Below are 14,163 nucleotides of genomic sequence, written 5' to 3' on the forward strand. Positions count from 1 at the left end.
TTTCACTTTTGGCAAGGTTACTTGGGTCCACATCCTAACCTTAACATCTGAAATCATAGCCGTCCCTTCATTCACCCAGAGGGTGTGAAATTTATCTCGTATATCAAAGTACCCAGTCTCTGTCACAACAACAAGGTGGGTGGAAAGCAGACTTTGCTCTGTGGTCCAGTTACATTATGTAATATATTATTCTATTCTAACAGGATCATATACAGTCATGTGAAAACTCTTTTTCATCTTTTTCAAAATCCTGTAGGAGAATGTCTGGCCTTCTGTTCATGTCCTAAGGCTAAAAAAACCCCCAAAACAAAATGAAGATCTTTGAGCATCCCAGTCAGCGTTAGGATTCTAATCTGACTGAGATGCTTTGGCATGACCTTCATGTTCAAAAACCCTTCAATGTGTCTTAATTAAAACAATTCTGCAAAGAAGAGTGGGCCAAAATTCCTCCACAGTGATTTGAAAGACTCATTGGCTTCTATCAGAAACACTTGATTACAGTTCTCCCTGTTAGGGGTGGCAAAACCAGTTATTAGGTTTAGGGGGCAATCGCTTTATCACACAGGGCCATGTAGGTTTGGATAACTTTTTCCTTCAATAAATGAATCCATTATTTAAAAACTGCATTTTGCATTGATGCTGGTTATCTTTGTGTGACGAAATGAAACATGTATATGTGACAAAAATGCAAAAAAGTAAAAAATCAGGAAGGGGAAGGGCTTTAGGTAAAACTGGCCTGTGTATTGAACATTGATTTTGTTTAATCACAACTAAATGAAAGGAATAATATAAATCAAAGAACGTGAATTGAAAACCACGTTCTTGCTCACATGCACTTATTTAATGTTTCTTATTTTGAATAAACCATCTTCTACTTATCCTGCCAGTCATCAACATCTCTTTACTGTTGCCATCCATTTCAGTTTTAATTGAATGACACTTCTTTGTATTTTTTTTTTTTCGTCATTTCTAATTAGTTGAGTGAGCCTGGGTGTTAATGCACTGAAACACAAGAAATGCAATTGTTTCTGCACAAAAATAGCTTTTTAAGGGTTTTTTTTGTCTCAGTGGAAATAGCAGCAAGACTATCAGGTATATGGATAGAGATTTTTTTTTCCTGTGAAAAGTATAATGTTTAATAATAAATATCTTATAACCAAGTAGAAAAGTCTAACTTAAAGCTCTAATATATTGTATACCACATATTGCACTCTGTGTGGCCACACTGCACAAAGCAATATCCGTGACTTTGACATTTGGTGCTTTGGTGTCCTAAATGCAAGCACTGGCTTTGTTAAACTTTCATGTTCCCGGGGTTGTTTTGCTGAGCGTGCATGCTGCTGCGCATTTATTTAGACACACACTTGACACCAAGCAGCCTCTGCAACATTTATTATATTCTGTGTGTCTTATGTCAGTGATACTTCAAGGGTATATCCTTTATGTGTAATGCATATAATAAAGTCGACTGAGAGTGAACAGAAAACATGATGATTTATTCAAAAGAACTGGATGCTAACCTGAATATTTTACCTCAGCTGTTTGAGCGTCAGAGGATGAAACAGAGGTGAAAGAGGATGAGCACTTTTACCACAAGCTGGTGTCTAATGTCCGAATGTTTGCTCTGCAACGTGTTACTGATTCGTTTTTCTGTGATTTGAGTGCTCCACAATTATCATATTGTCACATCTTATACTTATCATATCTATTAGCTAAGTAGCTGGCTCCTTATTTCTGAAGGGATGACTCGTTTACACCCTATATGACACAACCCCACCCCCCCATTTATCCAAGCTGGGGGCCAGCACAAGGAGGGTCCTAGCTTGTGAACCTGTGAAGCTGAGATTGTGTCTCTTTCTGGTCTTGAACTGCAGATGTTTTGCGTTTAAGATGAAGATGTTCGCCACATTGGCTTGAAAAGGTGCCAGGGCAAAAATGCAATTCTTAATAACAACATTTCAGGCCCCTACTGTCATTAGCTTGCTAATAAAAATGCTTTAAGGGATGAAGGTAAAACATTTTTAGACATTTTTTATAGCACTGCTTGATGTCAAATCCAATTTCACCCAGTAAATAGCAGGCACTGAATGAAATTTAGGCCATTTATTTTAAAACAAACACACTAAAAAAAAAAAAAAATTATATATATTATTATAATCTTTGGCCGCCATAAATAAAATGTTAATTTTCGTAATCCATCACTTTGTATTAACCTGGGTTACACTCCTCCACAGAGAAGCAGGAATTCACCATAAAAAGTGGTTTTCTAGATAATGCAGTTTTAAAATAACTGGAAAAAAACATCTAAAATGAATGATGAGGTGGGAAGTGTTTGATGAACTGACCCATTCAGAATAACCTTTGCTGCTAATGATAAACGAACCCTGGACTACACACAGAGGCATAATTGTGTAGGCAGTGTTAACAGATAGTGGTGTAATCAGTCAATTATAGCCCTGACTGACATGTATCAACAACCACTGGGTGGATGTTTCTCAAGTCAGCCCAGTGTGATCCTTTGACTCTTATGCAGCACCAGCATCGGGTCAAAATCATAACTTATGCAGCTGTTTTGACATTTTTCTCGCTGCTGTGCCGCTACACATCCGCCCAGCTGTTAACTACTAATGACTGCTTTGTATACGGCTGGTGAGTTTAATGTGCGCTAATGCATCATATTTAATATGAAGTGTGCATGAATTTTAAATGAATAACTAGTCTGAAGAATGTGACACAAGCACGTGTAGCTGTTAGATTAATGGAGTGGAATAAAAAAAGTAGAAGGCTTCTCTATAGTATGATGCTCATGTAGCACTGCTGTAATATCCATGTATTATTATTATTAAATAAAAGATATAGATATGATTAACCCTGCTACAGAATATAATTCTATAATTGACCTTTGAATTAGGTCAGCAACCAGAATGACTACTTAAAACTGACTAGACAAAGAAAATTACAAATTTGTGATTTTGTGGCATAAAAAATAACAAGCAGTGATCGCCATTGGTGCAATATGTGCAAAGTGTAAGGTTTAGGCTTGTGTGTGTGTGTGTGTGTGTATCCTTGCATGCATACTTGCTGGTGTTCATACCTGCTTGTGTTTTTTTTGCAAGAGAGAAGGGGGGGAGAACAGGTAGACAGCTTTCCACATTGACCTATTTTCTCAGTCAGACGCTCCCAAGGGTGGCCAGCTTCTTTTCTCTTCTCTCTGTCTCCTGAGACGAGAGTAGGGAGAGGAAGGAGGTGCACAGGAAGGTAGAAAGGAGGTTATATGAAAGGGAGGGTTACAGGCTGCAGTTCAGAGAGGGAGATGAGTCCAAAGAAATGAGACAGAAATAGAGATGGAGAAGCTACCGAGGTAAATGGCATGTTTGGTTTTTATCTGATGACTTTATCTCGCAGCAACAAGAAGCTCCCAAACCACAAGGGGATGTGCAGATTGTCAAAATTAAGACATAACCACATACTGTAGGAACAGTTAGGCGTTTATATTTATTTATTTATTGCGAATTTAAATGTACATCTACGTGGATTTTTAAGATGTCTTGCTTTGATTCTCTGACTGCCTCACTTCTTCCTCGCATCATATCACTGCTATCTGTTTTTTTTATTTGCCCCATTCTTCTATCTCTCCTTCATCTCCTCCTCCTTTGCTTCCTCTTTTGTTTCTCTTTGTCCATTAGGAAGCACTCAGGACTGATGGTTTGGTTTAAATTGACATATAAAGTGATTAGGCAGTGGATGCATTTCTGATTGCTCTGTGCTTTTTCAATGGGCCAGGATGCTTTGCCACCACTGCAGTATGAACTCATTCAACCACACCACACAACTGAGACACTTTTACTATACAAAGAAACCATACTGGTTTTACCCAGTAACAATAAATAACCAGTATGTCAGAGTTCCTTTAAAGGTACAGTCAGCAATTTTTTTCAGGTTATTTCATAATTTAAAAAACACAGTACATAAATTAGTCATCCTCCAGTCAACCTACAACTGACAGGTTATACAATACCAGCCAGTTATACAGTAAGCTAACAATATGCCTGATAATATTTGGATAGAGCGTCCTTAAAATCGCACTTTCTCCTTGATTATATTCTCACATCCTATAATAGTTTATTCACTAAGCATCAGAGTCCAACAAAGTTATATCGACTTCCAAGAAAGTTTCATTAATACCAGCTAGCAGCAGGTAACAGATGCTAACAGAGGCTAACATATGCTAACAGAGGCTAATTGTTTTAAGTCACTTCTTAAAATCCACTTGTTTTGATTGGCCACAGTGTTTGACTGAGAGTTGTTTTTGTATTGTATAATGTATAATGTTAAGTACTATTCTAAAGTGCTTTATAACTAAAAGTTAGCTTGGTTTGGCTAACTATGGCAAAAACAGCAGCACCTGCTGACAGAAAAGTTCTCAACAACTCACCTCAATATTATTGTCATTTGTCAGAAGTGAGCTGCGCTGACTCTTTGACTTCTTTCACAAACTTTTACAGCATCCTCCCAAATAAACAGACATAGACGCTTCTAGCACTGATAGCTGAGGTAAACGGTGGACTGACAGCCTTTCACAGATAGTGGCAAAACTTAGCTTTGCTAAATACACTCAGAGATTTTATGGTGACTCTGGGGTTATAGTGTTAAATATTGCAAAATCATTAATGGATTATATATGTGTTTTTTATTCCATGATTTATTAAAATATGTTGAAATATAGCATGTAAAAAAAGTAGCGAAGCACTCTAACCAGCTGTGTCCGTGATGGGGCACATCTTTTTGGTTTTGGCTGCCAAAAACATGTTTGTCCTACATCAGCTACCATAGCTAGGATTATGTGCTTTAATTGGGAGGGACAATCTGCAATCTACTAACATCTCAAGGGGAAAATGTTATGCACTATAACTTTAAGCACATTTTCTTTTTAAATTTACTCATTCCGATTTAGCAGAAAACATGAGAAGACAATTCTGGGAATTCACTGGCATCCCTCTTTAAACAATTATATCATGGTGGTCATATTATGGTGCAATTCTCCAGTTGCTGTGTAAGTCAGTAAGCTACATTTCTGGATATGTAAGAAGCAATAAGAGGGTGACCCTTCTAGTCATTTTACATGTGGAGTGAGTGATGTCATACATGTCATGTGGTCCATTAGGGATGTTTTATTGTTTCTTTGTTGTTGATTGTGCAGGAGACCTGATCGCTCTGAAGGAGAAGAGCTTCTCCTTACAGGAGGGAGTGAAATACAGACTAAAGATACACTTCAAGGTAAGTTGGAAAGATACAGTCGCACAGGATATATTAAGGATGGCGAGCCTTAGTGTGGGTTACTGTGTGTGTGTGTGTGTGTGTGTGTGTGTGTGTGTGTGTGAGAGAGAGGGGTGGAAACAAACAGATGGGAAGGTATCTACTGGAAGTGATTAAGAGGTGGAAAGGGAGACACAGTGCTGAGTAAGCCACCACGTGCTATAAAATCAAACCACCAAAATCAAAGCAGACCATTATCTTTTTTTAATGGGCTTTTTCAGTGCTGCTTAATTTTATAGTGCTTGTAAAGCTTCATGCTGGAGATGAAACCCTTTTAATGCTGTGGAAATAAGACTCGGTGGGAGTTTTCACGTTATCAGCTGTCTTTGTTACGTGAACACTGAGAGGCCAAGGGCAGAACTGCAGAATATGGCAGTTTGCACCAAGACGTTTTTATACAGCCAGCTCACTGGAAGAGTCTGTCCATCTTGATTCTTTGCTGGCAGTGGATTAGAGGTCACTTAGGTGGAGCCATTGGAGGAGCACACTCAAGGTTGTGATCCACTCTGACACACTGAGGCTCAAAGGAAGGATACACACAATAATTTCTCAGGGAAGATTTGTCAGTTTCTTTTTCTCCGGAGCCCTTTCATTAGCTTCCTTTCTGTCACTGCACTGTGCTACACATTTAATGCTTTCGGGGGATTTTCCACTTCAACAAACTCTTCCAGTTTCATGTTTTTTTTCTGGGCTTTTATCTCTCTTGAACTATTTTCTCTTCTAACTGCATTAGCTGAATGTTCCTCTTTGTGGAAGCCCATTATGGTTTACCCAGACATATATGACACTAACAGCTCCATTTTCATATGTTTCCATCATATAAACCACATTTGAAGACATGCATCAGTCTCATAGTGACCTCTCCTCAGTTTTACTCTAATGCACAAAGACTATCAATACATATTGTAAGTCTTTTTGATTTATAATTTGTCTTTGCAAAGGGACAAGGTATCTGTCAGCCACAGTACAGGATACAGTGAGAACACTGTGTTCAAAGGATATCGTGCACAACTGACTACATCTCGTACTGTAAAATTATAAGGAGACAGAAACAGGTAGGGTAATTTTCCACAGCTGTCACTTCTCACACTGTGGGAAATTGTCCACTTCAGTAGCTTTTGTACTACTGGAAGTCCTCTGTGTGGTTTAGTGGAGGCAGCACACATAACCAAAATATTCTCCCACTGGCGCCTTCCACTGTGCTAGATAGCCGGCAGGCTAAGTTCGGAGTTGTGGTGTATGTGTGAAAGTGACTTTAATGATTGTGTTGATGTTGTAAATTCCCCTGAAAGGATAACGTTGCTATAAATGCTGCAAATGAACATTAAATTTTTATTTGAATGTGTTTCCGTATTGCCAAGTGCATGCAGAACTTTTTTTCTACACTGAACAAAAATATAAACGCAACACTTTTGTTTTTGCTCCCATTCCCCATGGGATGGACGTAGAGACCTAAAATTCATTCCAGATACACAATATAACCATCCCTCCCAAACAGTGGTCACAAATCAGTCCAAATGTGTGGTAGTGGGCACATCTGCTATATTGAGATAATCCATCCCACCTCACAGGTGTGCCACATCAGGATGCTGATCTGACATCATGAGTAGTGCACAGGTGTACCTCAGACTGCCCACAACAAAAGGCCACCCTGGAATGTGCAGTTTTGTCTCACAGCAAAATGCCACAGATGCCACAAGCAATGAGGCAGCGTGCAATTGGCATGCTGACAGCAGGAATGTCAACCAGATCTGTCGCCCGTGCATTGAATGTTCATTTCTCAACCATAAGCCGTCTCCACAGGCGTTTCAAAGAATATGGCAGCACATCCAACCGGCCTCACAACCGCAGACCTCGTGTAACCACACCAGCCCAGGACCTCCACATCCAGCAGGTTCACCTCCAAGATCGTCTGAGACCAGCCACCCAGACAGCTGCTGGAACAATTGGTTTGCACAACCAAACAATTTCTGCACAAACTGTCAGAAACCGTCTCAGGGACGCTCAACTGCATGCCCGTCGTCCTCATCGGGGTCTTGACCTGACTCCAGCTCGTCGCCGTAACAGACTTGTGTGGGCAAATGCTCACATTCGATGGCGTCTGGCACGTTGGAGAGGTGTGCGCTTCACGGATGAATCATGGTTCACATTGTTCAGGGCAGATGGCAGCTGAGAATGTCCCAGTTCTTGCATGGCCAGCATACTCACCAGACATGTCACCCATTGAGCATGTTCGGGATGTGCTTGACCGGCGTATACGACAGCGTGTACCAGTTCCCACGAATATCCAACAACCTCGCACAGCCATTGAAGTGGAGTGGACCAACATTCCACAGGCCACAATTGACAATCTGATAGACTCCATGCGACGATGTGTTGCACTGCATGAGGCAAATGGTGGTCACACCAGATACTGACCGGTTCTGGGTCCCCAGACCCCCAATAGCGCAAAAAACTGCACATTCCAGGGTGGCCTTTTGTTGTGGGCAGTCTGAGGTACACCTGTGCACTACTCATGATGTCAGATCAGCATCCTGATGTGGCACACCTGTGAGGTGGGATGGATTATCTCAATATAGCAGATGTGCCCACTACCACACATTTGGACTGATTTGTGACCACTGTTTGGGAGGGATGGTTATATTGTGTATCTGGAATGAATTTTAGGTCTCTACGTCCATCCCATGGGGAATGGGAGCAAAAACAAAAGTGTTGCGTTTATATTTTTGTTCAGTGTATATGTAAATGTAAAGAAAAAAGTAAATATCTAGTTAGTTATGTTTGCTCATCATGACACCAGTAACAAACCAAATTCCTCCTAGTTTATTTGTTATATTAATAAGCCTGATGATAGCAGTGATTTAATTCAATTCCTTTCCTCTGTCTCTTTTAATAATGTTCCTTTAATCATTCAAATGCTACCCCGCCCAGCCTCCACACTCTCCTCTCCTCTTCCCAGCATCATCATCCTTTCCTGCCTTTCTCTTGCCTCACTTCCCTGTTCTCTTCTTTTTCACTTCATGCTCTGCCATCCACACTTCCTCACACCTCTAATCTCTTCCTTCTTTTCTCTGTTACAAATAAACCCCTCAACGTTTAGCTGTCACATTCACAATAAACACCTGAGGTGATGAAAATGTTTTTGAAACCAAGTGAATTCCCCAGAGGGTAACTTCATTAATTATTTGCCACAGAAATAAGAAAAGGTCAGAACTCAATTGTAGTTTAGCTGAACTTCCCTTGAGTCAGTAGGGATAGTAGTTTATCGCATTTTTAAAATTCGGTGGAGCTGATTGTAAGACAACCAGGAGCCAGCTCATCTATAACCCTGCATAGGTCTCATTGTCTGAGAGTGCGGGGAATACTATTGACCTGGAGATGAAAGCTAAACATTGCTGTTATGATACAGAAGTAATTTGAATGAATCACCAGGAGCGAGTCACCCTATCACCTGGATCTTTATTGAAAAGCAAAGAGTAAGTAAGCCTAGAAAATAGGTCAGTGTATGTCTAAGTGTGAATGTGTGGAAGTACTGGGCTTGAGGAAGGACCCAAGAGACCTTGCCCTGAAGGAAAAGGTAGAGGTGGGTAGAATAGCCAAACAGCTCAGGGAATGAGCAGCTCAGCTGTGCTGCGAGGACACCTGCTGGGCAAAGATTATCACTGCAGTTTGCTGTTACATTTAACGATGGTTTACTTCATTGATTGAATGTTTAAGGTCCCACAGACCTTATGTGTGTGTAAGGGTATGTGTAGAAATAATGACAATCCCAGAATTTCTCTCTTTTTTCCTTGAGACTAGTATTTTTTTCTCACCTCATTAAAATGTAACGAATAAAGTGAAACTTATAACCCATTTTGTGAAATGGATAAAATACAAGCTAATCAACACAAATCTGCTTAAAAAAAACTACTTATGGGCTACTTATGAAAAAAATTATTTAATTTGCCAAAAGGATGCTGGATAGCAGTAAATATCCAGTAGCAGAAGCACTGTAATGATGGATGTATTGACTGAGGAAGGATGCTGCTACATATTACACGAAGCTGTTTTTTCCAGCTGTGGTCTCATCTGAATAAAAGGTAATTGTGTTTTAAGGCACTTTGCATAGTGAGTGATGAGCAATTGTAGTATCTCTGTTTGTGTCCCATGTTAGAAGATCTGGACTAAATTAGTCCACATAAGATTACAAATCTCAGATATGTACATTTTGTTTACGTGTCTGGTATTTTTTCTTTAATTACTTCATTTTCCTTTTGTACATAAAAATGTGTTTCCATTAATGTAGCAAAGATATCCTTAAGGTTGTGTGGAGATTTCTTTTTTACATCGGTTTATGCTGCATTATGCATTATGTGAATTAAACACTCTCACTTACCTTTTGCTCACTGAGTCAGTGTGAACTGATTTCTTTTTTGGGGGTGGGGGCAGCCTGGAAAGAGGAAATCACAAATTAATGAACATGTTTGAAACGATGTGTGTCTGCAGGTGAACAGAGAAATCGTTTCTGGCCTGAAGTACCGTCAAGTGACCTACAGAAAAGGAGTGAGAAGTAAGTTCAGTCATGAAAAAAAGTGCTGGAACACACGTCTTAACCTTTGAATCCAAGTTAAGAGGTGGATCCTATTGCCACAGGTGTGTAAAATCAAGCATCTAGCCATGCAGTCTGCCTTTACAAACATTTCTGAAAAATGGGTAATTCTAAAGGGCTCACTTAATTCAAGCATGGTGCACCAAGTCAGTTCATTAAATTCTATCCCTCCTAAATATGTGACGATCATCTAAAGTGGTATTATTGCAAAGTGGAACCATTAAGTAACCATAGCAACTCAGCCACAAAGTGTCAGACTATGTAGAGTTAACGATGGGGGTAACCAACACGCTGATGATTCAGCGACTGCAGAGATCCAAACCTCCCCGGGCATTAACATCAGCACAAAAACTTTGTGCAGGGAGCTTCATGGCTGAGCAGCTTCTGCATATTGTCCATATATTGTGTTTGAATGCAACTAAACATCCATCAACAAAGACACTGAACATCAGTCAGTGAAATGGACTTGTGTTTCTATTTTTTATGAACAAAATATTGTATGTCACATACATATTGTACAAAAATAAAAGTACAGAAGGGTGAAAATGGCACCTTTGAAATGTTTGCACTGAATGCACAAATAGATTGTTAGAATCAGAGAAAAGGTTGTTAGAGAGCTACATGCTCTGTTTGCGTCTCTTCACAGTGAACAAGGCGGTGTACATGGTAGGAAGTTACGGCCCACGCGCAGGGGAGCAGGAGTTTCTTTGCCCGATCGATGAGGCAACTAAAGGCGTGATGTCCCGTGGCCAGTATCAGATCAAGTCCTGCTTCACTGATGATGACAAGAACGTCTACTTATCCTGGGAGTGGAACCTCAATATCAGCAAGGACTGGAATTAATCGATTGGGAGTGTGTGTGTGTGTGAGAGAGAGAGAGAGAGAGAGAGAGAGAGAGAGAGTGTGTGTGTGTGTGTGTGTGTGTGTGTGTGTGTGTGTGAGAGAGAGAGAGAGAGAGAGAGAGTCTGTGTGTGTGTGTTAGAGAGAGAGTAATAATTCTGCTCTCTTTCCTTCTTTCACGTCTATTCTTCATCCCCTCTTGTCTCTGTCATCTTCCGCCACATTTCATGAGAGCTACCTTGCAGTGGCCAAAACAAGAAGTTTTCTAACTCTCCTCTTCCACCTTTTCCCTCCTTTTCTGTTTAGTGCACTACACGCAGGCCTCCAGAAAACCACGAGTGACTGAGACTTTTAGAAAAGAGAATGCCCTCTTTCTCTGCTATTGTTCAGAGTTAACCACATGCTGAAATCTCCCTTTCCGCTTGCTTTCAGTTCCTTCCTCATGGCGTGTGTAGGCAAGTAATGAAAGGGTGTTTAATCCGTTCAAGGCACAAATCCAATAAAATATAAACATGGCAAAATCATTTTTATAGCTGAAGGGAAACAAATTCCAGAGACTGCTGTTGTGTCCAGTAAGTAAGGTGGATTTATTCTTTTTTATTTTATCATTATAGAGTTAACTGGGACAAGATGTCCTGAACAGCTTGCAGCAAACATTAGAACAGGTTTTCTTTTATAGCAACATCACAACAACAGTCGCCTCTAAGTGCTTTATAGTGTAAGGTAAAGACACTACAATATTAGAAAGAAAATCACACCAATTAAACAACCCCTATGAGCAAGCACTTGGCCACAGTGGGGAAGAAGAAACTCACTTTTAACAGGAAGAAACCTCCCGCAGAACCAGCAGGAGAGATTTCGGATTCACACATCAGAGCATTTCAGGTTTAAAAAGCAGAGATACAGACAAAAGAAGATGAGAGGGGCAGGCACATGCCGGTGACAGGAAAGGTTGTTTGGTCCATTCACAGAGTGAACTCGGCAGCAGGGACAGCTCATCGAGGCAATTAAGCACCAGATTAGCTGAAAAAACCTCAAAGTCACAAAGTGCACCTGTGGTACACTTTCCTCCTTAAAATTAGGGAGACTTACACTTCAAGATTGTATCTCACATTTCTGCTGCAAATGGTTGAGAAGCAACTACAGAAATATAAACAACTCAGAACCAGTTTAGAGTTTTCATCTGTTTCTAAGTAATACAGCGGCTGATGTCTGGGTGTCACTGGGTGGGAGAGAATAGGTGTGCTTGTAACATGCGGGTTATAACAGTGTTATATACCAGTGAGGGACAAGATCATTGTTTACCCTGTCCACCCCTGATTTAATAGAATAGAATAAACCTTTATTATCCCACGGATGAGAAATTTCGGTGTTCGGTGTTTAACATTGTAAGCTTTAAGGATAAGAGATTTTTAGGTAGTAACTTTCTTTCTTTCTTTCTTTCTTTCTTTCTTTCTTTCTTTCTTTCAAGTTTCAATTTTCAATTTTTTAATTTTTTGGGACCAACACAATTTTTAGTGCACATACAATTAGAGATAAAATTAGAGGTTTTAACAGATAAATACTATTTATAAGTCTAATGTTATTTGTAATTGCTACCAGGGATAGGGTGGGTTAGAAAATAGCATTGCCAATCTATTACATCTTTAAAAAAAAGAACACTGTTGGTTTTTAATCATTTTAAAGAAAAAGCCTGGGGAACTGAAAGAAGGATCGCCTGTGGTGTACCTGCAAATGTTTTTTAAATGCAGCCAACAAAGTTAAAAAAGGAACAATTCAGTTTCAAATCATTATTAAATTAATAATTAAATACCTTTAAAGGTTAGCTTATGGCAGATTAACCTGTAGAGACCGGAGCAGAATTAGCACGTGTGACAGACAATGTGCTCAGTTTTTTCTCATTTAGCTGAAAAATGTTCCCAATGATAGCTCAGTAAAATATAACATCAAACACTCACAAATATAGATCTTTGAACAGTTGGCTATGGTGGGGAGGAAGGAGGATGGCTGCATTAACGGGAAGAAACCTCTGCCGGAGGTTTCTTCCTGTTAATGCAGCCATCCACCAGGACCAGTTGGGAGTAGGAGAAAAGAAAGTAAGAACAGCACATATTTAGCATCACCCTTAAACATCTGTAATAATCTTGCACAAATGTAAATTGGCGCTATTTGTCGTGAACAAATGTGGGTACTTTGTATCAAAGTTTAGGAACTGTAGGTCCAAAATTTCGTGATTTTAAAGATACTGAAACAACAGGTGTCACAGCCGTACCTGCTCCCAACATACAGCAAAAGTAATTGTGCCTCTGAACTGGCATCATACACTTAGAAACCCACAGGGCATTACTTGGAGTGAGAGACTGTGGCAGCAAAATAGGATACATTTTAATTAGGTGCATTTAGATCATTTAGATTCACTGAGACTGTATTTGCTGTCTTTCTTAACATCTCCGTTTTCTGTTTTCTCATATGTTTTTTTTCTGTTTTCTGTTATTGATTATAATAACTTTTCACATATTCTCTCTTCCCCTCATAATGGTGCGTCATCTCTCCTAAACCCAGATTACACTCCAACTAAAAAGGCCCGACCTTTTTGCCTTCGTTTTTCATACACATGCTGTTTTAACTTTTGTGTTTGCTATCGAAGCGCCAGTTCTCGCGAGACTTTGTGGCATGTTTTATTTGAAGGAGCAGACCAATGAACGACTGGAACTGAACTGTGTATATTGTAGAAAGAGATGCATGTAAGTCCTTAAGGATTTGATACGCTTATGAACTAAATTAAACCTTTCTAAACCTCTCTCTTATACCAAGGACGTAAGATGTGAATAATATTCAGCTTTCGAGCTTGAATGTGAGAGCAGTAAATCAAGGGATAAACTGGTGTCCCTTAAAAAATATGTACTATCATTATTGTGTCAAGTCTTTGGATATGATATTTTCATTGTAGCTGAACATATTGAACTCTGAAGTACCATTTGAGTGAATCATCGTGGTCTAAGACTAACTGTAAATGTTGGCTTGTTGGGTGTTGCATGGTTTAGCAAGAATCTCTCTTTCTTTTTTTAAGGATTTAATGTGATTAAAAGAAAAAAAAATATTAGCGATGCGATATCCAGATGTCAGTAGTGGTCGTATACTGCGGATACAGTATTTACGGGAACCATTTGTAAGGCACAGATAGCAGAAAGGAAAAAAAAAGTTTTCTGGATCTGATGCCTCAGCCTGTAACAATCAAGTGCTGCATCTTTAAATATTGGTGTCAAATCTAGTATCCTGTATCTTTTAATAAAGGTAATTCAAACCGAGCTTTTTGTTTGTCTTAAACCCAAGTCTGCTTTGCAGAAATTGAATAGCAGGTAACTAAGTTGTTCTCGTGACACGCTCATGTATTTTCACGCGATCGTGTTGATTTT

At 39.6% G+C, this 14,163-nt stretch overlaps 1 protein-coding gene across 1 annotated transcript in view; it reads left to right on the plus strand.

Moving 5' to 3' along the window:
• The window catches only part of arhgdig (Rho GDP dissociation inhibitor (GDI) gamma), a 33,876-nt gene extending 19,821 nt beyond the window's left edge, over nt 1-14,055 (plus strand). The window contains exons 4-6 of the mRNA XM_085270600.1: nt 5,201-5,277; nt 9,805-9,868; nt 10,554-14,055. Coding sequence (XP_085126726.1) covers nt 5,201-5,277; nt 9,805-9,868; nt 10,554-10,750 — 338 coding nt within the window. The 3' untranslated portion in view covers nt 10,751-14,055. The remainder of the gene's footprint in view (nt 1-5,200; nt 5,278-9,804; nt 9,869-10,553) is intronic.
• The last annotated feature ends 108 nt before the right edge of the window (nt 14,056-14,163 follow it).

This window comes from Mchenga conophoros, linkage group LG4 (genome assembly GCF_057382185.1).
Source record: "Mchenga conophoros isolate Kocher_MC1m ecotype Shallow Benthic linkage group LG4, M_conophoros_male_GT1.1, whole genome shotgun sequence".
NCBI lineage: Eukaryota > Metazoa > Chordata > Actinopteri > Cichliformes > Cichlidae > Mchenga > Mchenga conophoros.